Source organism: Blennius ocellaris (assembly GCF_963422515.1).
Source record: "Blennius ocellaris genome assembly, chromosome: 18".
Lineage (NCBI taxonomy): Eukaryota > Metazoa > Chordata > Actinopteri > Blenniiformes > Blenniidae > Blennius > Blennius ocellaris.
In genome coordinates, this window is record NC_137667.1 from 1,217,289 (window position 1) to 1,240,510 (window position 23,222).

Genomic DNA, 23,222 nt, shown 5'->3' on the forward strand with positions numbered 1-23,222 from the left:
CATGGAGACGTGGAGAGCAAAGGAGATCAGCTCCGTTCAGCATTCACGCTTGGCATTTTCTTCTGTAAATGCAAAAACGTCCAATATCAATTTAAATCCCTCTGCGGCCATGAACCCATTTCACTTTACACTGACAGACCAGTCCCGGAAGTGACGTACTTTAAATATTCATTTATTAGCTTTTTTTTATTATTATTATTATTAGCCGCAGTATTACTGTGTTTTATCAACGAACTTCACTGCAGTGCGACTTTTAAGAGTGGCAGCAAACAGTGGGCGAAAAAGCGAAAGAGGTTTGGAGTCTGTGTTCGGACTTTATTCCACTTTAAACCAGCCCGGCTCGTCCCCCTCGGGGAAGCTAACCCGTGCTAACCGCTAACGCCAACAGCGTCACGGTGGCCGACCAACGCGCCCCGCCCGCGGCCTCACCGTGTTCCCAGGTCGGCTCCACGACTCGATGCGGGTCGCCGAGGCGAAGAGGAGCGCCAGGCAGACGGTGGACGCCGCCGCCATCATCGTGAGAGGCCCGAGCCGGAGCCGAGAAGGCGGAGAGACGGGAGCTAAAAACAAGACGGGCCGCGCTGCGAACACGGCGGGCGCGAGAGTGGGAGGAGGGAAGGAGGAGAGACGCTGCGCGCATGCGCGGGGTGCGCGCGCGCTCATCATGGCGGTGCTTCTTGAAACGACGCTCGGCGACATCGTCGTGGACTTGTTCACAGAAGAAAGGCCGAAAAGTGAGAATAACCACTGGTTGTTTGGTCAGTTGGTTTATCGGGCGGCTCCACGCCGGAACGAGTCGCCGTGGAGCCGCTCTGCGGGCCCCGGGTTGTGTTTCCCACCGCAATGCGGCTGCAGACAGAGCCGGTGGTGTTAAAGCTCTTTTTAAAAAAAAATAAACTCCACTAACATCTACTGTCTCTCCCCGCAGCCTGCCTCAACTTCCTGAAGCTATGCAAGATAAAATACTACAACTACTGCCTCGTCCACAATGTCCAGGTACGGTTGATTTAAGTAGTTTTGCTTTCCTGCTACTGTCTTACAGGAGTCGTATTATTCAGCTTTTTCAAAACTTTCACATGGTCTCGTTGATCCAGAGACGTTGTATTGAACGTTTATCACTTCTCCTTGATTTTCCCGCCATTTGGATATCGGATCCGAGGAGCTGCATGCAGAATCTGCTGTGTCTGTGTGAGCCGGACTGGCTCCGCCCCCCACACACACACACGCCCATATTTGGGAAGAGGGAGGAAGTACTTCCCCTCGTGGCGCCATGTGCCAGAGCAGAGCTGCCTGATTGTGGGAGGAGTCAAAGGGGGGAGGAGCCTACCTTGATTGTGATTGGCTGAACCCCCGATGACACTATATAGGGGTTGATTTCTGATTGGCTGCTTGGAGCAACACACTTTTTAGAACCTGGAACAAGCCGGGGAGAGAGAGGACACACTTTTTAAAAGAGAGAAATGACACTTTTTAAAAGAGAGAGGACACACTTTTTAAAAGAGAGAGAGGACACACTTTTTAAAAGAGAGAGAGGACACACTTTTTAAAAGAGAGAAATGACACTTTTTAAAAGAGAGAGGACACACTTTTTAAAAGAGAGAGAGGACACACTTTTTAAAAGAGAGAGAGGACACACTTTTTAAAAGAGAGAAATTACACTTTTTAAAAGAGAGAGGACACACTTTTTAAAAGAGAGAGAGGACACACTTTTTAAAAGAGAGAGAGAAATGACACACTTTTTAAAAGAGAGAGAGGCCACACTTTTTAAAAGACAGAGAGAGAGGACACACTTTTGAAAAGAGAGAGAGGACACTTTTTAAAAGAGAGAGGACATACTTTAAAAGAGAGAGAGGACACACTTTTTAAAAGAGAGAGAGAAATGACACACTTTTTAAAAGACAGAGAGAGAGGACACACTTTTGAAAAGAGAGAGAGGACACTTTTTAAAAGAGAGAGGACATACTTTAAAAGAGAGAGAGGACACACTTTAAAAGAGAGAGAGGACACACTTTTTAAAAGAGAGAGAGAAATGACACTTTTTAAAAGAGAGAGGACACACTTTTTAAAAGACAGAGAGAGAGGACACACTTTTGAAAAGAGAGAGAGAAATGACACTTTTTAAAAGAAAGAGAGGACACTTTTTAAAAGAGAGAGAGAAACAACACACTTTTAATTTTTTATTAATTTCATTCATTTATATTCATTTTACATATTAAGACCTCTTCAATTTACCTTCAGTTTCACTTTTAAAAAGGTCAGATTCTGCAACATTCTGCAAAAAAAGTGTCGTCACCGTCGTGACAAATTCTCTAAAACAAAAAAAATCACTACTTCCTGTTGGGATTTAAAGAAAATATCTTTGCGTTTTGTGACAATCGGTGTGTAATTTTGTCCCGTCGTCCGTCCAGAGAGATTTCATCGTGCAGACTGGAGACCCCACGGGGACGGGTCGGGGCGGGGAGTCCATCTACAGGTCAGTCTTTATCATTTTAATACTATAATGATAAAAATACATTTGATTTCTAATAGAGAGTTCTATTAATAATTTCTGGACTATACGCAGCTACTTTTTTCACACGCTTTGAACAGCTGAGGCCTTCCGTGGTTTTCCAATCCGTGTCGAAAGTGGAGATGTAAAACTACAAAGTCGTTTTTAAAATCATGTCGATATGAGGAAAACTGTCCCGTGATTTTAGTTTCGTGTGAACTCCTTTTTTTTCCAGATAAAGAAAATGACAATAGCTGTTTTTAATTCATCTTTGAAGAATATAGTTGACATTTACTCTACAAGTAAACAAAATGATTCGTTAACCATGTCTGTGAATTTTATAGTCAATAAATCTTATGTTTTTACCACCTGGATTTGTAGTTTTATGGTGTTTTTACAGCCACTGTGTTAAGATAGATAGATAGATAGATAGATAGATAGATAATGACTTTATTCATCCCCGAAGGGAAATGTTTTGTTGCAGCAATCTGGTACATACCAATATTATAAAATACAATAGAATAGTAATAAAAGTAAAAAATAAAAATATCTGGGTATAAGACATAAAGTAAAACACAGAACGGAACACGGGCAGAGAAGTAGGCATTATATAATAATAACAATAATACAGATAATAACAGTGTGAAATAGTGTATAATACTCCTGTATAGTACTAATAATAATGGTAGAAATAAAATAACAATAACAACTATATATATATATATATATATATATCAGTAGTAATAATAATAATAATAACAATAGTACAGATAATAACAATGTGTAAAACGGTATAATACTCGTATATAGTACTACTAATAATGGTAGCAATAAAATAACAACAACAACAATATATATATATATATATATCAGTAGTAATAATAATAACAATAATACAGATAATAACAGTGTGAAATAGTGTATAATACTCGTGTATAGTACTAATAATAATGGTAGCAATAAAATAACAATAACAACAATATATATATATATATATATCAGTAGTAATAATAATAATAGTACAGATAATAACAATGTAATTGTGTATAATTTTCGTGTATAGTACTACTAATAATGGTAGCAATAAAATAACAATATATATATATATATATATATATATATCAGTAATAATAACCATACCAATAGTAATAGTATACTTATAATAATAATAATACCAATGGTAATAGTGTACTTGTACATGTGTAAATATATGTATATGTACATGCAATATGCCATATGAGATATATAATATAAGTATCAATGTACGCCAAACTGAAGGAAATACTTCAGAAATGTATTTCTGAGGTTGTCCTGAACAAAAGGACACCAAACAAGGCAAACAGGGATTTTCTATTTGAGATAAAGGAAAAATCAGTTGTAGTGACGGGCTACCCTACATTTGTCGGCCGCGGCTTTATATCCGTCACGGTGGCTAATTGTAGCTTTGATGTCTCCGGCTAGCAAGCTGTACGGGGACCAGGCGCGCTACTTCGACATCGAGAAGGTTCCCCGTATCAAGCACAAGAAGAGGGGGACGGTGTCCATGGTCAACAACGGCAACAATCAGCACGGCTCCCAGGTGACGGGACAGTTTTGACGGCGATCGCAACGCGGTGGAGTTTTTATAACTTTGCTTTAAGTGAGAACCTTGTGTTTGGGTCGCAGTTCCTCATCACGGCCGGGGAGAACGTGGACTACCTGGACGGGGTCCACACCGTGTTCGGGGAGGTGACGGAGGGCCTGGACGTCCTCGGCAAGATCAACGAGGCCTTCGTGGACAAGGACTTCGTCCCGTTTCAAGACATCAGGTCAGAAGTGTGTCGGGGAGTGGAAACGATGCGTCTTCGTCGGGGAAGTCGGCACAAGGAGTTTCTGATATTGGCGATTAAAAAAAATTAAAATGTGTATTCAGTTTGAAAATGTAGATTTTAATTTCCACTAGTCTAAAGCAGTGTTTTACGTGGTTCCGCGAGATCTCGTCAGCTGAGTCGTGGGAAATTATCCAATTTCACATTTTCTTCTAGAAAAACCTTTGCTCTCACAGTGTGTTGCAGAGTAATCATGTATAAATACTCTTCACCACTAGAGGGCAGCACAGAACTTTGCCGGTGAAATGTAAAGTGACAGACGTCAGTGTGGTTCATCTCCACCTCCTGCTACCATCTTGTATCAAAGTACTGTGTCAGTGGCAGTGATGGAGAAGTTTTTGAAAACCAGGATCTCAGCTCTTCATCCATCAGGTCCAGGTTTCACACTGAGGGAGGCACTATTAAAAAAAGTTCTTGCTTTCTGGATTTACTGGATTCCTGTTGATAAAACTTTGATGAGAAAGACTTTGATGTCTTTTTATGAGAATGACTTTGATGTCTTTGATTAGAAAGACTTTATATTGTTAATAGAGGCTACACAGTTTAACTTTTTAACATTTTCAGGTGGAGGTGTGCCTCCAGAGTTTTACAAAGAAAAAAGTGTTCCTCGGCTCAAAAAGGTTGAAAAACACTGTAAAAGTCGATTCGTCCTCCGTAAGAACAAGAAGAAAGTTCGTCACTCCGGGGTCCTGCCAAACAAAATGGCGTCAATTTATTCGTCCAAAAAGGGAATAAAAAAAATGTAGCCTCGCTACTTTATAGGCGCTGCAGCTCGTTAGCATGTCGGAGGGCGGATTTACGTGATGCGCCTGAAGGCATCGTTCAGAGCTGCAGTCAGAACCAGACCAACATGGCGGCTCAGACACAAACTCTCTCATCACTGAAACGGGTCGGAGAAACGTTTTTCTGCAAACATTGGAAGGGAGTTGGAAAATTAAAACGTCGCTTTTTGGGCGTGTCCTGTCGTCAGGGGGCGTGGCCTGCGACTTCGCCCCAGCTTGTGAACTCTCCTGCCGGAAAAGCAATTTCGTTCGGTCGACGTCGCGGCCAAACGTTTCTTCTTGAGGCCTTCAGTTCTCTCAACCAATAGTCATTAAGTTTTACTTTGAAAAACTTTCCTTTGGCGTCTTTAACGCCGTGTCTGACTTGTGCCCCAGGATCAACCACACGGTGATTCTGGACGACCCGTACGACGACCCGGCTGACCTGCCGGTGCCGGACCGTTCCCCTGAACCCACCAGGGAGCAGCTGGATGTGAGTCCCGCTGTTTTAACCAGTTTAACCAGTTTAACCAGTTTAACTGTTCCCCGATTTCTCCTGAACCTCCGTTTCTAAACACGGAAAGTCGGTCTTGAAGCTGCCGAGGTCCCGGCGACTCACCGGACCCCAAATATAAACGCAGTTCTCACAGAGTCACAGCGCCTCTAAAGGCCTGGCATGTGTACTGCACTTCATTTTCATTTTGTGGGCGGGGCCTAGCAGCCATTGAATTTTTGTCACCTTGGAATATCTTCTGTCAGCTGATTTAACCCAGAGGCCTGTGCCGCGGCTCTACAGAGCGGGCGTATCGGTGCCGACGAGGTGATCGACGACGCCGACGGGAAGGCGGCGGAGGAGCTGGAGGAGCGGCTGAACGAGAAGGAGGCCAAGACCAACGCCATCCTGCTGGAGATGGTGAGACCACTGAAACACCTCATCCTGCTGGGACTCAGGGGTAGTGGAGCTGTAGAGCCACTACCGAGGGGCTGTAGAGCCACTGCGGAAGAGCTGTAGAGCCACTATGGAGGGGCTGTAGAGTAATTAGAGATGGGCTATAGAGCCACGACAGAGGGGCTATCGAGTCACTAACAAATAAGGTGGAGCACCACTACAGATGAGCTATAGAGCCACTACAGAAGGGCTATAGAGCCACTACAGAGGAGCTATAGAGTCATTAGAGATGAGCTATAGAGCCACTACAGAGGGGCTATAGAGTCATTAAAGATGTGCTAGAGAGCCACTACAGAGGGGCTATAGAGTCAGAGATGTGCTAGAGAGCCACTACAGAGGGGCTATAGAGTCAGAGATGAGCTATAGAGCCACTACAGAAGGGCTATAGAGCCACTACAGAGGAGCTATAGAGTCATTAGAGATGTGCTAGAGAGCCACTACAGAGGGGCTATAGAGTCAGAGATGTGCTAGAGAGCCACTACAGAGGGGCTATAGAGTCATTAGAGATGTGCTAGAGAGCCACTACAGAGGGGCTATAGAGTCATTAGAGATGAGCTATAGAGCCACTACAGAAGGGCTATAGAGTCACTAACAGAGAGGTGGAGAGCCACTGCAGTGCAGCTATAGAGCCACTGCGGGACATGTGGAGAGCCTCTCCGGAGGGTGTTCAAAGGTGCGATGTGACTCTCTTGCGCCTCCTCCAGGTGGGCGATTTGCCCGACGCAGACATGAAGCCCCCGGAAAACGTGCTGTTCGTGTGCAAGCTGAACCCGGTGACCACCGACGAGGACCTGGAGATCATCTTCTCTCGCTTCGGCTCCATCAAAAGGTGGCGGCCGTCTGAACAAGCCCGCGGCCTTACGTCCGCGCGGCTCGTCTGTCTGACCTCAACCTCCCACTTTGTCCCACAGCTGCGAGATCATCAGAGACTGGAAGAGCGGCGACTCCCTGTGCTACGCCTTCATCGAGTTCGAAAAGGTGAGCGGGAACCCGGCGCCAACGCCGCCGCCATGTTGGGTCGCGTGACCTGCAGTGCATGTTCTAACCAGCAGAGGGCACTGGTACGCCTGGTCACCCCACTCCGTCTCCCCGGCTCCACAGCAAGAAGACTGCGAGAAGGCCTACTTCAAGATGGACAACGTGCTCATCGACGACCGGCGGATCCACGTGGACTTCAGCCAGTCGGTGGCCAAGATCAGGTGGAGAGGAAAAGGTGCCGCCGAGCAGAAGCTCCTGTCGTTTTTTCCCACACGATTGTCTCCGGGGGGGGGGCGAACGGCGACGTTTGTGACGGTGGGAAATGGTTTTCTATCTGCAGGTGGGAAATACACCAAGGACGACTTCAAGGCCTACGAGAAGGACGTGGAGAACCGGGCCAAACTGGCTCTCAAAGATCAGATGAAGCCCAAACAGGAGTATCTTTGTGTGTTAATGCGTCACTGGCTTCCTTCCTTTTTTTTGTTTTTGGAGGGGGGGTGGTATGGACGAACTGCAACCAGCAGGTGGCGGTAGGGAAACTTCACGGATGCCGCTTGCCGTTGAACCGCAGTGAAGAAGAAAAATGGAAACAGTCATCAGGGACAAAAAAGTTGCCGATAAGAGAGAGAGAAACAGTCATCAGGGATATAAAAAAAAGTTGCCGATAGAGAGAAAAAGTCATCAGGGATAAAAATTAATAAAAAAACGATTCTGATGAGAGAGAGGGAAACAGTCATCAGGGATTAAAACAAGATTCTGAAAAGAGACAGGGAAACAGTCATCAGGGATTAAAACAAGATTCTGAAAAGAGACAGGGAAACAGTCATCAGGGATTAAAACAAGTTGCCGATTAGAGAGAGAGAGGGAAACAGTCAGAGATTTAAAAACAAGATTCTGATAGAGAGAAACAGTCATCAGGGACCAAAAAGAAAAAGATGACAAAAAAGATTCTGATAAGAGAGACAGAGGGAAACAGTTATCAGGGATTTAAAAAAAAGTTTCCAATAAGAGAGAAAGAGAGGGAAACAGTCATCAGGGACAAAAAAGTTGCTCATAAGAGAGAGAAACAGTAATCAAAGATAAAAAAAAAAAAAAAAACAAGTTGCCGATAGAGAGAGAAACAGTCATCAGGGACGATGAGAGCGGTTATAAACTGTCATTAGGTAGAACCAGCAGGTGGCAGTAATGCAACCATATGGTTGCAACCTGCTGTTAAACCCAGAAGAAGAGGAAGAATGTGTCCATATTGTTTTGTTGATATGGTTTTTGCGTCGTCTACTTCCTGGAGGTTTCCTTCACTTTGCCAACAGCACCAAGTACGAGCTGGTGATGGAGGAGGAAGAGGAGGCGCCCAGCCTTCGTCCCTCGGAGAAGAAACACCGAGAGAAGAAGCACCACCACTCCGATGACGAGGACGGCAGGAAGGCCAAGAAGCACAAGGTACGTCCTTCTGTCTGTCCCCTAGGGGGCGTGTCTCCGACGACAAGTGAGGAACCACTGGACGAACTGGTGCGACGGACTCCAGCCCCTTCACGTCCTCTGCTTTCATGTCCAAGGTCCCTTTGATCCCTTTGGACGTCTCTCACCCAGGCTGTCCCTCTTTCCGTCTCCCCCAGGACAGGAAGTCGGCTCGCTCTCGCTCTCGCTCCAGAGACCGGGACCACAAACACAGCCGGTCCCACTGGAAGGAGGACCGGGACCGGCGGGACCGGAGCCGCTCGCCCAGGAAGTCCAAGGACAAAGAGCGGAGCCGCTACAGATGAGGGACGGGGGGGGGGACACATTTCACCGAAGACGTCGATCACACTTCAATGTTACGTCATTTTCAAGGGAATGCTTTTTTTTCTTCTTCTTTTATTTTCAGTTCAATACAAAGAAACCATCACCTGCGTGTCTCTTCTTATTGAATCAAGCTGTAAGTTCACACCAGTTAAAGACAATTTAACAAACGTTTGGGTTTTATTTGCATTAAATACCGATTTACAAAAACGTCTAAACTCCAGGATAAAAACAGCTAAAGAAAGTAAAACCGTAAATCAGCTATAACTTTTCAGGAAAATCATATAAAGGGAAAAATAATTTATGAAAAGGAGGGAAGAAAGAAAAATAACCATGAGAAAACGCTTAGAAACCGCTAAAGAGGCTAAAATAGCTAACAGGTGCCCCGTGTGAGGCAGCGAAATAAAGACTCCGTAAAAAAATACTTTAAAAACCGGTAAAGATGTAATGAAATGTCTAAATTGCGATACTTGAGTAATGCAACCTTGCTTTTTTTGAATGTTTTTTTCATTAATTTCAGATAATTAGCATCTAAACTAGCAGCGCTAGTCAAATTTTATTTATTGGAAAATTATGAAAACGGTTCTTTTGGTCATAAAAGTTGCAGCCCACTGATTTAAACAGCTTCTGAGAGATTTTAAATATAAATATGCGTCTCCTCCTATTGAAATGAATCTCAGTTACGACACAAACGTCATGAAGCCGTCCTTCCATATGCCTGATGGGAAATAAATAAAAACATAAAAGCCCCTGGACCCGACAACTTTATGGACTTTCTACTTGTTTTTCTTTATTCCCGTTTTAATTTTTTTTTCACAATAAATGATCAGTATTACAAACAAACAAAAACAAGAGATATTGTTGTGTACACATATAGTGAGAAAGTTTTTTTTTTTTTAAGTGTTACCTCCTTCCTCATTTGGTTGAATTTTTAAAAAACGGGGAAGAACAGATGTTTTAAGGAACTAAAAGCTGCATCATGAAAACAAGCAGCTTCTCTTTACCGTCGCTTCAGAAGCTTGAGATTTAGAAATGAAACTCGTATAAAAGAGATGAAACAAACTCGTCAAGTAGAAGGAAGTTCTTCATGTTTTCACTTTGTCACTTTAGTTTTAAGACTGACGAGGTTGTTGTTGTTGTTGTTGTTGTTGTTGTTCAGATCGCTGGTTTGACGGTTCTGAACTCAGTTTGGTGCAAAACTCAACATTTAAATACGTATTAAAGTCAAAATAGGAGAAGTGTTTGAGGACGCGGAGGTTTCCCCCCCCCCCCTCACCCCGGAACATGAATGATCTAAATAGTGCGAGCAAATCTTTTTAAATCCATCCACACAACAACAACAACAACAAACTGTATGTGTGTGTGTGTGTGTGTGTGTGTGTGTGTGTGTGTGTGTGTGTGTGTGTGTGTGTGTGTGTGTGTGTGTTTCTAGCACCTGAGGCAGAGTGTGTATCACTGAACAGGAAGTGTGTGTGTATCGTGGCTCCCTTCCGTGATCTTTGCTCACACACACACACACACAGTTTTTTTGTTGTTGTTGTTGTTAAAAAGATTTGCTCGCACTATTTAAATCATTCATGTTCCGGGGTGAGAGATAAAAATCACAGCGTCTTAAAATACTATGAGTATAGTATTTTCACACACACACACACACACACACACACACACACACACACACACACACACACACACACACTGTTCTAACTGCAACATGAAGTTCCTGTTCTCAAGTAGAACCTAGAAGACGAAGCCACACTGTAACAGTAGTAAAAAAAAAAAAAACTTTTCTATGAGAACAAACTCAGAGTTTGGAGGACGATTCCGAGAAAACTTCCTTTACTGCCGTTAAAACACTTCTGTCTTTAAAAAAACAAAACAAAGTGTCGCCACTTCAGAATCACCTGAAGGAACAAGTTCACTGGACGTTTTCACTCAACCGTGACCTTTGACCTATAACGAGTTTGCCCCCCCCCCCCCCCCCCCCCCGGCGTTGAGAGCACAGGAGCCCCGACACGCCCGGCGCCGCGCGGCAGACGAGGTTAATGACGGGTTTCTGAAGAAGTGGGAGGAGCCAGAGCCGGTCCCTGGCCCCGCCCCCCCCCCGACCAGGAAGTTTAGCGCTGCTCGCCGCCGAGCTTCACTGCTCACTTCCTCCTGCGAGCAGCAACCGTGTCCTGACACTGACAGAGTGTGTGAGTGTGTGAGTGTGTGTGTGTGTGTGTGTGTGTGAGAGTGTGTGTGAGTGTGTGTGAGGGTGACAGACGGCTGATAACACACTAGTACACAGTGGATGGACGGCGACGGCTCAGTAAGTCTCTCTCTCTCGCCGCCGTGACTTCAGATTTAAAAAAAACTATGCAACAGTGTGAAAATTAACTGTTTTCTCTCTATTTAGTATTATTTTAACTCCTGAATGTGTTTTGTTGAGTAAAAAAAAGCGACGTTTTGATGGATTATACACGTCTGAACTTGTATTTTGCCTTTAGGCTCTTTAAAATGTAACAAAACGAGTATTTTTAAAGCGAAGAAATCAAATTTTTTTGCTGTTTAAAAAAACAACAAATGTCCAAATTAAAGCGGTGACAAGTGAGCGTTCCTCGGCGGCGCCACCCGCTGGCGGGAACCGGCAGCGACTTAACACAGACTGAGAGAAACGCTAGTAAAGTCTGAACGTACTGCAGAAAAACACTGTCGCTGCTTCTGGAACTCAACGATTCAGGACGTATAGGTGTGTGTGTGTGTGTGTGTGTGTGTGTGTGTGTGTGTGTGTGTGTGTGTGTGTGTGTGTGTGTGTGTGTGTGTGGGCGGATGTGGTTTGACGGTTCGATGTGCAGCTCTGACGAACTCGCTGCTTTTCGGGAAATGATGATTAGCAGTTGAAACAAAAGGGAAAATAAAACAAAACAACAAGCGAGACGAGACGTTCGGTCATAGACGATCCGACTCGTCACGTAGAGTCACGTAGAGCCACGTAGAGCCACGTAGAGTCACGTAGAGTCACGTAGAGCCACGAAGAGCCTCGTAGAACCGCGTAGAGTCACGTAGAGCCACGTAGAGCCACATAGAGTCACGTAGAGCCACGAAGAGCCTCGTAGAACCGCGTAGAGTCACGTAGAGCCACGTAGAGCCAAGAAGAGCCACGTAGAGCCACGTAGAGTCACATAGAGTCACGTAGAGCCAAGAAGAGCCACGTAGAGTCACATAGAGCCACGTAGAGTCACGTAGAGCCACGTAGAGTCACATAGAGCCACGTAGAGTCACGTAGAGCCAAGAAGAGCCCCGTAGAGCCACGTAGAGTCACATAGAGCCACGTAGAGTCACGTAGAGCCAAGAAGAGCCACGTAGAGCCACGTAGAGTCACATAGAGCCACGTAGAGTCACGTAGAGCCACATAGAGCAAAGAAGAGCCCCGTAGAGTCACGTAGAGCCAAGAAGAGCCCCGTAGAGCCACGTAGAGTCACATAGAGCCACGTAGAGTCACGTAGAGCCAAGAAGAGCCACGTAGAGTCACGTAGAGCCACGTAGAGTCACATAGAGCCACGTAGTGTCACAAAGAGCCACGTAGAGCCACGAAGAGCCACTTAGAGCCACGTAGAGTCACGTAGAGTCACGTAGAGCCACGAAGAGCCACGTAGAGCCACTTAGAGCCACGTAGAGCCACATAGTGTCACAAAGAGCCACGTAGAGTCACAAAGAGCCATGTAGAGCCACGTAGAGTGACGTAGAGCCACATAGAGCCACGTAGAGTGACGTAGAGCCACATAGAGCAAAGAAGAGCCTCGTAGAGCCACGTAGAGAAATCTATCCTTCAACCAAGCGCTTGCCGAGTTTCTGCGAAATCAGCTAGGTCGGAAAACGAAAATAGCGAAATTTGACTGATTCAGACAGAAAAATAATAATTAAAAAAAAAAAACTGCAAGAAAGAGGAAAACAAATTTGAAAACACTGCAAAAACTAGAGCTATGCTCGGTAGAAGCGCGTAGCCTCCGTTGGCGGAACAGAGTTAGCATCGCTAGCATGAAGGCGCGTACGGATGCTAACTCAGGAGGTCCGGTAGCAACGTCACCGTGTGAAACGGTGAGCAGGGAGCGTCTCCATGGCAACAGACGCTGATCTCTGATCTGCATGAGGTTCCTCTCGTCCGCTTTCATTTACAAATATTCTCTACGATTTTTGTAAATCTAGATTTAAGATTTTGATGTAAAAATGAGTAAACAGCTTTTAAAAGAAGACTGACCTTCTTTGCGTTCACGCTGACAGGGATGACGAGCTGACGGCCGCCGGACCTCCGTCTGGTCGTTTCCGTGGCGACGCCGCCGCCGGCAGGATGGACAAGGAGCAGCAGCAGAGCACCAAGGTGGAGCGGTTCCTCAAGCTGGGCTACGCCCACGGGGACATCCTGAGGGTCCTGGAGAGCCTCCGTCAGGACGCCCAGACCAACGACATCCTGGAGGAGCTGATAAAGACCTGCCACGCCCCCTCCCCGGGAAGCCACGCCCCCTCCCCGGGAAGCCACGCCCTCCCAGACAGCCCCAAACTGGTGTCCAGAGGCTGCAGCCCGACGTCCGGCCCGGCCAGACCGCCGGCCGCCTTCAGGCCCGTCGTCATCGACGGGAGCAACGTGGCCATGAGGTGAGTCCAGCCTCCGTCACTGGTCCAGCCTCCGTCACTGGTCCAAACTCCCTCACTGGTCCAACTCCCGTCACTGGTCCAACCCCCGTCACTGGTCCAACTCCCGTCACTGGTCCAACTCCCGTCACTGGTCCAGCCTCCATCACTGGTCCAGCCTCCATCACTGGTCCAGCCTCCGTCACTGGTCCAACCTCCGTCACTGGTCCAGCCTCCGTCACTGGTCCAACCCCCGTCACTGGTCCAACTCCCGTCACTGGTCCAACCCCCGTCACTGGTCCAACTCCCGTCACTGGTCCAGCCTCCGTCACTGGTCCAGCCTCCATCACTGGTCCAGCCTCCGTCACTGGTCCAACCTCTGTCACTGGTCCAACCCCGTCACTGGTCCAACCTCCGTCACTGGTCCAAACTCCATCACTGGTCCAACCTCTGTCACTGGTCCAACCCCGTCACTGGTCCAGCCTCCATCACTGGTCCAGCCTCCGTCACTGGTCCAACCCCGTCACTGGTCCAACCTCCGTCACTGGTCCAACCCCCGTCACTGGTCCAAACTCCATTACTGGTCCAAACTCCATTAATGGTCCAGCCTCCGTCACTGGTCCAGCCTCCATCACTGGTCCAACCTCCGTCACTGGTCCAACCCCCGTCACTGGTCCAACCTCCGTCACTGGTCCAACCCCCGCCACTGGTCCAGCCTCCATCACTGGTCCAAACTCCATCACTGGTCCAACCCCCATCACTGGTCCAGCCTCCGTCACTGGTCCAACCTCCGTCACTGGTCCAACCCCCTACACTGGTCCAGCCCCCGTCACTGGTCCAACCTCCGTCACTGGTCCAACCCCCGTCACTGGTCCAGCCTCCATCACTGGTCCAAACTCCATCACTGGTCCAACCCCCATCCCTGGTCCAACCCCCATCACTGGTCCAACCCCCGTCACTGGTCCAAACTCCATCCCTGGTCCAACCCCCATCACTGGTCCAAACCCCATCACTGGTCCAACCCCCGTCACTGGTCCAAACTCCATTACTGGTCCAACCTCCGTCACTGGTCCAACCCCCGTCACTGGTCCAGCCTCCATCACTGGTCCAAACTCCATCACTGGTCCAACCCCCATCCCTGGTCCAACCCCCATCACTGGTCCAACCCCCGTCACTGGTCCAAACTCCATTACTGGTCCAACCTCCGTCACTGGTCCAAACTCCATTATTGGTCCTGATGCTGATACTCATGCTCTATAATCTGGTGTTAGAGGAAGATGCTCTATAATCTGATGTTAGAAGAGGAAGATGCTCTATAATCTGGATTAGAGGAGGAAGATGCTCTATAATTTTATACGTTTCGCCGTTAAAGCCCAACATCTCATGATCCTCAACGACGACAAAATCATCCCTGAAGTTTTCATACAATTCAGGTGATTTTTCACAATCTTTGCGAAAAGTTGGTAAAACACGTACATTTATACAAACTATACGTCGGCGGAGGAAGTAAGTTAATAATTGTCACGCTTGATGTAAATGCAAAAACAGAATTTACGGAATGTGGAGCTTCGAGTGCGTCAGCATGAGGAAATAATATTCCAACACATCATCCGGCCCAGAAGGGGGCGGAGCCTCCAGAGGACTCGACGGAACGTCTGTCCCGGAAGCTTCTGGAACCTTTTTTCAAACATTCCCTCCTGGATGATGTTTGAATTCCTCTTGGTATTATTTAATATCGTCTGCTCCTCCGGTACCGAAGCGGCTCTGTGATTGGTCCAACACGGCAAGCCCCGCCCCTTTTATGTAACCGCGCACTGATGGAGACGGAAAACTCCGGGGAGGAACCGCCGAGTCGGCGCGGTAAAGACCGAAGAACCGGTTCCATTGTCCTCCTCCTCTTTACCTGCAACTCAGCCTGACTCAGCAACTTCCTGGAGACGAAGGGGAAACCCCCCCCCCCCCCCCCCCACACACACACACACACACACTTTTTTTCCCGCAGGCAAAACCGTCTGGTTTGTGTTTTGACGAGCTCCAGGTGGATCTGAGGGTTTGTTTTTTCGCAGCTTCTCACGTTGTGAAGAAGCTGCGGAACGTTTTCTGCTCCGAAACTCACTTTTAAAGAAACTTCATAACAAACTTTAACACAAACTCCAGGTAGAGGGTCTCACTCTGGTTCGACTGCAGGGTCAGGGGTCAGGGGTCAGGGGTCAGGGGTCAGGGGTCAGCTCCACTGGCAGACAAAATTTTTCAGATTAAAAGACGTCAGTATTTTATTCTTGTTGTTTCATAAGTTTCACTTTGTTTCTTCACACGAAGATTCAGAGGAGCTTTAAGACCTCGAACCTTCTCGTGATGGCTAAAGAAGAGTCTGTAACTCTAGACCCCCCGCTACCCCTCTAGACCCTCTCTAGACCCCCCCACTACCCTCTAGACCCTCTCTAGACTGCCACTACGCTCTAGACTCTCTCCAGACCCCCCACTACCCCTCTAGACCCTCTCTAGACCCCCTACTACCCTCTAGACTCTCTCTAGACCCCCCCACTACCCCTCTAGACTCTCTCTACACCCCCCACTACCCCTCTAGACTCTCTCTAGACCCCCCACTACCCTCTAGACTCTCTCTAGATCCCCCCACTACCCCTCTAGACTCTCTCTAGACCCCCCACTACCTCTCTAGACTCTCTCTAGACCCCCCACTACCCCTCTAGACTCCCTCTAGACCCCCCACTACACCTCTAGACTCTCTCTAGACCCCCCCACTACCCCTCTAGACTCCCTCTAGACCCCCCCACTACCCCTCTAGACTCTCTCTAGACCCCCCACTACCCCTCTAGACTCTCTCTACACCCCCCACTACACCTCTAGACTCTCTCTAGACCCCCCACTACCCCTCTAGACTCTCTCTACACCCCCCACTACCCCTCTAGACTCTCTCTACACCCCCCACTACCCCTCTAGACTCTCTCTACACCCCCCACTACCCCACTAGACTCTCTCTAGACCCCCCACTACCCCTCTAGACCCTCTCTAGACTGCCACTACGCTCTAGACTCTCTCCAGACCCCCCACTACCCCTCTAGACCCTCTCTAGACCCCCTACTACCCTCTAGACTCTCTCTAGACCCCCCCACTACCCCTCTAGACTCTCTCTAGACCCCCCACTACCCTCTAGACTCTCTCTAGATCCCCCCACTACCCCTCTAGACTCTCTCTAGACCCCCCACTACCTCTCTAGACTCTCTCTAGACCCCCCACTACCCCTCTAGACTCCCTCTAGACCCCCCACTACACCTCTAGACTCTCTCTACACCCCCCACTACCCCTCTAGACTCTCTCTAGACCCCCCACTACCCCTCTAGACTCTCTCTACACCCCCCACTACCCCTCTAGACTCTCTCTACACCCCCCACTACCCCTCTAGACTCTCTCTACACCCCCCACTACCCCACTAGACTCTCTCTACACCCCCCACTACCCCTCTAGACTCTCTCTACACCCCCCACTACCCCTCTAGACTCTCTCTACACCCCCCACTACCCCTCTAGACTCTCTCTAGACCCCCCACTACCCCTCTAGACTCTCTCTACACCCCCCACTACCCCTCTAGACTCTCTCTACACCCCCCACTACCCCTCTAGACTCTCTCTACACCCCCCCACTACCCCACTAGACTCTCTCTACACCCCCCACTACCCCTCTAGACTCTCTCTGCACCCCCCACTACCCCTCTAGACTCTCTCTACACCCCCCACTACCCCTCTAGACTCTCTCTACACCCCCCACTACCCCTCTAGACTCTCTCTACACCCCCCACTACCCCTCTAGACTCTCTCTACACCCCCCACTACCCCTCTAGACTCTCTCTACACCCCCCACTACCCCTCTAGACTCTCTCTACACCCCCCACTACCCCACTAGACTCTCTCTACACCCCCCACTACCCCTCTAGACTCTCTCTACACCCCCCACTACCCCTCTAGACTCTCTCTACACCCCCCACTACCCCTCTAGACTCTCTCTAGACCCCCCACTACCCCTCTAGACTCTCTCTACACCCCCCACTACCCCTCTAGACTCTCTCTACACCCCCCACTACCCCTCTAGACTCTCTCTAGACCCCCCACTACCCCTCTAGACTCTCTCTAGACCCCCCACTACCCCTCTAGACCCCCCACTACCCCTCTAGACTCTCTCTACACCCCCCACTACCCCTCTAGACTCTCTCTACACCCCCACTACCCCTCTAGACTCTCTCTACACCCCCACTACCCCTCTAGACCCTCTCTAGACCGCCCACTACACCTCTAGACTCTCTCTACACCCCCCACTACACCTCTAGACCCCCCACTACCCCTCTAGACTCCCTCTAGACCCCCACTCGACCCCCCCCACACACACATTTCTATCTAAGTGTCTCATTTCTCATCTTCTGCATTCCGGAGGATCATGAACTCAAATCCTGCAATGACAACAATTTCCTCCGAAAAAGGAGAAGTGTGTGTGTGTGTGTGTGTGTGTGTGTGTGTGTGTGTGTGTGTGTGTGTGTGTGTGTGTGTGTGTGTGTGTGTGTGTGTGTGTGTGTGTGTGTGTGTGTGTGTGTGTGTGTGTGTGTGTGTGTGTGTGTCAGAGGAAGTAGTGTCTTGTTGCTCAGACTCTGCTCTCTGATTGGCCGCTGCAGCCACGGGGGCAGGAAGGTGTTTTCCTGCCGGGGCCTCCAGCTGGCGGTGGACTGGTTCCTGGACAAAGGTCTGCGGGACGTCACCCTGTTCGTCCCCCTGTGGAGGAAGGAGACGCCGCGGCCCGAAAACCCCGTGACCGGTGAGACCGACCGAGACCGACAGACCTGGGACCGACCGATCAGGACCGACCGATCAGGACACTGACCAGGACCGACCGATCAGGACCAACCGATCAGGACTGACCAATCACGACCGACCGATCAGGACCAACCGATCGGGACCGACCGATCAGGACACTGACCAGGACCGACCGATCAGGACCGACCCATCGGGACACTGACCAGGACCGACCGATCGGGACCGACCGATCAGGACCAACCGATCGGGACCGACCAATCAGGACCAACCGATCAGGACCGACCGACCGGGACACTGACCGGGACCGACCGATCAGGACCAACCGATCGGGACCGACCGATTGGGACACTGACCAGGACCGACCGATCAGGACCGACCGACCGGGACACTGACCGGGACCGACCGATCAGGACCAACCGATCAGGACCGACCGACCGGGACACTGACGGGGACCGACTGACCTTTTCCATGTACCGGATCTTCTTCACCCCAACACCACGGTTGTGGATTCTCCGGCAGACCAGCACATCCTCAACGAGCTGGAGAGGAGGAAGATCCTGGTGTACACGCCGTCGCGCTGCGTCAACGGCAAGAGGGTGGTGTGCTACGACGACCGCTACATCGTCAAGCTGGCCTTCGACTTGGACGGCATCATCGTGTCCAACGACAACTACCGCGACCTCCAGACGGAGAACCCCCAGTGGAAGAGGTTCATCGAGGAGCGGCTGCTCATGTACAGCTTCGCCAACGACAAGTATGGCCGCCGGCGTTCCTCCACCTTCACCACCTTCACCACCTTCATCATCTTCACCACCGGACTGTGGCTGTGTGCAGGTTCATGCCTCCGGACGACCCCCTGGGGAGGAACGGCCCCTCCATCGACGACTTCCTGAGGAAGAAGCCCCGGAGCCCCGACAGCCGGATGCAACACTGCCCCTACGGTCAGATTAGCTTGATTCATTGGGAGCGATCGCTCTGGTAGATCCGGCTCTATAATCTGGATTAGAGGAGGAGGATGCTCTATAATCTGATGTTAGAGGAGGAAGATGCTCTATAATCTGATGTTAGAGGAAGAAGATGATCTATAATCTGATGTTAGGGGAGGAAGATGCTCTATAATCTGGATTAGAGGAGGAAGATGCTCTATAATCTGGATTAGAGGAGGAAGATGCTCTATAATCTGGATTAGAGGGAGATGCTCTATAATCTGGTGTTAGAGGAGGAAGATGCTCTATAATCTGGATTAGAGGAGGAAGATGCTCTATAATCTGGTGTTAGAGGAGGAAGATGCTCTATAATCTGATGTTAGTGGAGGAAGATGCTCTATAATCTGGATTAGAGGAGGAAGGTGCTCTATAATCTGGTGTTAGAGGAGGAAGATGCTCTATAATCTGGATTAGAGGATGGAGATGCTCTATAATCTGGTGTTAGAGGAGGAACATGCTCTTTAATCTGGATTAGAGGAGGGAGATGCTCTATAATCTGGAATAGGGGAGGAAGATGCTCTATAACCAGATGTCTCTTCCTGTTCCCTCCAGGGAAGAAGTGTACGTACGGCGTGAAGTGTAAGTTCTACCACCCGGAGAGAACCAGCCAGTCTCAGCTGTCTGTGGCCGACGAGCTGAGGGCTCAGAGAGACCGAGCCCGGAACCCCGCCTCCACGCCGCCGCCGCCGGCCCTCAGCCTGGACGTGGACGAGGCCTTCGGCTCCATGGAGGGCAGCCTGTCCAGGCTCCGCCTCCAGGACGGGACCCCCAGCGTGGACCGCCGGCTGCTCAGCGCCAGCAGCGGCGTGGCTAGCTGCAGTCTGGGCCGCGACGACGCCTCCCCGGTCGGGGACGGGTTCTGGGTCGGGGGCGGCGACCCGGCGCTCCACCGGTCCTGCCCGTCCTGCCCGTCCTGCGGCGGACGGCAGCGTCCCGGGACGTCGTCCTCCTTCCACCAGCCGGCGTGGAGCTCCTGCCCCGCCCCGCCCCCTCATGTCTCGGTGGAGTTGAACTCCAGACCCGCCCGCAGTCTACCCAGAGAACCGTGGCGGCCGGCCGGCGGCGGCGGTGGCGTTAGCGGTGGCGTTAGCGGCGGGAGGAAGGAGCTGAGGAGCCAGCTCAGCACGATGTTCCCTCCCAACATGGTGGATCGGGTCATGAACGAACACCCCCACGTCTCGGACGTGGTCAAACTCGCCTCCCTCCTCCAGAGCTGCCGGAGCGGCGGCCACGCGTCCTTCTGATCCGGCGACTCGCGATTACGATCGCCGCGCGGCGACGTAGCGACGCGGGGAGAATCCCGCGACGGGTGGAGCAGCTCTCTGCGCGGGAATGCTCCAACTGTTGAGCACGCCTGGATAGAAGGCGCAATCTTAAAAGGAAAAAGAAAAGATGAAAGAGAGAAAGGAAGGGCGGAGTTACGCGATGCACCTGAACGCATCGTTTAAACCGCAGGGTTCAAAGCCTTTGAAAAAGAGTAGCGGCTTATAGTCCGGAAAGTTATGGTACTTGCATTCTGGCAAACTTAGACCAAGTACTGAACCAAGTATGTACCTGCAGAGTACCAACTCTGGACCTCTGTACTAGAGGACATGTTGGACCTCACTAGTACTACTAGTGAGGTCCAACATGTCCACTAGGACTACTAGTGGACATATTGGACCTCACTAGTGGTACTAGAGGACATGTTCACTAGTAGTACTAGAGGACATATTGGACCTCACTAGTGGTACTAGAGGACATGTTCACTAGTAGTACTAGAGGACATGTTGGACCTCACTAGTAGTACTAGTGAGGTCCAACATGTCCACTAGGACTACTAGTGGACATATTGGACCTCACTAGTGGTACTAGAGGACATGTTCACTAGTAGTACTAGAGGACATATTGGACCTCACTAGTGGTACAAGAGGACATGTTCACTAGTAGTACTAGAGGACATATTGGACCTCACTAGTGGTACTAGAGGACATGTTCACTAGTAGTACTAGAGGACATGTTGGACCTCACTAGTAGTACTAGAAGACAGGTTGGACCTCACTAGTAGTACTAGAGGACATGTTGGACCTCACTAGTCCAACATGTCCACTAGGACTACTAGTGGACATATTGGACCTCACTAGTGGTACTAGAGGACATGTTCACTAGTAGTACTAGAGGACATATTGGACCTCACTAGTGGTACTAGAGGACATGTTCACTAGTAGTACTAGAGGACATATTGGACCTCACTAGTGGTACTAGAGGACATGTTCACTAGTAGTACTAGAGGACATATTGGACCTCACTAGTGGTACTAGAGGACATGTTCACTAGTAGTACTAGAAGACAGGTTGGACCTCACTAGTAGTACTAGAGGACATGTTGGACCTCACTAGTAGTACTAGAAGACAGGTTGGACCTCACTAGTAGTACTAGAGGACATGTTGGTCCTCACTAGTAGTACTATAGAGGTCAGACATTGGACATCAAGAGTATCTAATAAACAAATGGTTTTCCGTGGACGACCTCCGTCTCGACACGTCTCCGCTCCTTTAATTAAAGTATTTTTCATGTAAAGTCGTCGACACTGTACCTTCAGCTCTACTGCGACTCTGTTGACGCGACTGCACTCGTCCTGCACTCGTCTGTCCCTCGTCCAGTAAACTGTGACTCAGTCTGAGGACATTTAAAGACGTCCTCTTATCCACCGTTTCAGCACTTCGACACGCCGGTCCAGAAAAACTTCGTATACTAAGTTTATTGATTTTCCCTCCATTAGAGTATCGGATCCTAGGAGCTGCATTCAGAATCTGCTGTGTCTGTGTGAGCTGGACTGGCTCCGCCCACACACGCCCATCTATGGGTAAGAGGAAGGAAGTACTTCCTCTCGTGGCGCCATGTGCCAGAGCAGATTGTCTGTGGGAGGAGTCAAGGGGGCGGAGCCTATCTTGATTGGGTAATCACTCGTATTACTGTTGTAAAACCATTGCAAGGTGAATTTTGGATAAAACGACACCCTTTTTTAAAAAAAATCTGCCGTCGGACTGACGACTTATTGTAGCACCAAAACAACACGTGTTGTTTTTTCCTCCATGTTGCCTCAAGCTGAGGAACAGTTGCTGTACTCGAGTACAGAAAGTAACTTGGTGTGTTTCCTATGGATGCTCAGAGCTCGTGTTTCCATCTGTGAAATAAAAAGTTGTTTTTTTTGTTTAAACTACAACGGACAGTTTGAGACTCGTCATTTAAAAACCTTCTGTAGATTAAGAGACGCCCCCTAGTGGTGAATATTATCACTTTTAAACAGCGAGCACTATTTTATTAACACTTATAAACAAATACAAGAAGCTTCATTAGTCCCTTTTTAGAAAATCAATGTGATTTGGGGCCGATTTCCTTGGAATGATGGAGTTCAGTGAAAAAAGTACATTTCCAAACACCTCAATCTGTCTTTGACATTTTCAGAATGGTATATAGAAAAAAAAGAAGAGACTTGCAAAATAAGCTGCATTTTTTTGTCTTTCTATTTTGACTTTATTTCAGTTCATTAAGTTAACCCCCCAAAAAAAGTTTCTACCTCTATGTGGCGTTGCTCTGGCGCCCCCTAGTGGCCCGACACCACTGCTCCAATATCAAGTCTCTTCATTGGCTTCCTGTTAAATCCACAATAGAATTTTTAATCTTTTCAACCTATAAAACTCTTAAAAAAGCGGCGTCAGAGCTGCAGCTGCAAGGAGATTCATTAAAAAACGGGAAGAAAAATCACTTTAAATGCAAAGAAGCAGTGACAAATAAACCGCCTCACCTCAGCGATTTGCTGCCCCCTGCTGGTCAGTCGTGGTGTTTCTGCCACAGCGACACCCAGCGGCTCCACCACGGACACGACGGCTACTTGGGAGTTTCCCGCTCCACGCTGCCCCCTGCTGGAGGCACACGACACTACAAAAAAGGGCCACAGCACAACGTTCAGGACCTTTTTTTTTTTTTTTTTAATTTTTTTTAT

General features: G+C 48.9%; 2 protein-coding genes across 2 annotated transcripts; both read left to right on the plus strand.

Annotated features, from left to right (window-relative positions):
* Window positions 1-435: 435 nt before the first annotated feature.
* Window positions 436-9,504, plus strand: ppil4 (peptidylprolyl isomerase (cyclophilin)-like 4). The gene is made up of 13 exons (XM_080513590.1): window positions 436-734; window positions 929-996; window positions 2,409-2,473; window positions 3,950-4,067; window positions 4,154-4,296; window positions 5,514-5,610; window positions 5,914-6,030; window positions 6,771-6,895; window positions 6,978-7,044; window positions 7,168-7,279; window positions 7,385-7,481; window positions 8,355-8,484; window positions 8,661-9,504. The coding sequence occupies exons 1-13, from the start codon at window positions 458-460 to the stop codon at window positions 8,805-8,807; spliced, it is 1,563 nt and encodes a 520-aa protein (XP_080369716.1). The 5' UTR covers window positions 436-457; the 3' UTR covers window positions 8,808-9,504.
* A 1,519-nt stretch (window positions 9,505-11,023) lies between these two features.
* On the plus strand, window positions 11,024-20,842 carry LOC308142962 (putative ribonuclease ZC3H12D). Its single transcript, XM_080513591.1, has 6 exons — window positions 11,024-11,131; window positions 13,084-13,455; window positions 18,113-18,252; window positions 18,771-19,005; window positions 19,086-19,192; window positions 19,790-20,842. The coding sequence occupies exons 2-6, from the start codon at window positions 13,151-13,153 to the stop codon at window positions 20,479-20,481; spliced, it is 1,479 nt and encodes a 492-aa protein (XP_080369717.1). The 5' UTR covers window positions 11,024-11,131; window positions 13,084-13,150; the 3' UTR covers window positions 20,482-20,842.
* The last annotated feature ends 2,380 nt before the right edge of the window (window positions 20,843-23,222 follow it).

Coding starts and splice junctions, on each gene's coding strand:
- ppil4 (XM_080513590.1), top strand. CDS start 458: ATGCGGGTCGCCGAGGCGAAGAGGAGCGCCAGGCAGACGGTGGACGCC. Junction 4,068..4,153: donor ACAATCAGCACGGCTCCCAG/GTGACGGGACAG, acceptor TTTGGGTCGCAG/TTCCTCATCACGGCCGGGGA. Junction 8,485..8,660: donor GGAAGGCCAAGAAGCACAAG/GTACGTCCTTCT, acceptor CGTCTCCCCCAG/GACAGGAAGTCGGCTCGCTC.
- LOC308142962 (XM_080513591.1), top strand. CDS start 13,151: ATGGACAAGGAGCAGCAGCAGAGCACCAAGGTGGAGCGGTTCCTCAAG. Junction 18,253..18,770: donor GCCCGAAAACCCCGTGACCG/GTGAGACCGACC, acceptor ATTCTCCGGCAG/ACCAGCACATCCTCAACGAG. Junction 19,006..19,085: donor TACAGCTTCGCCAACGACAA/GTATGGCCGCCG, acceptor GGCTGTGTGCAG/GTTCATGCCTCCGGACGACC.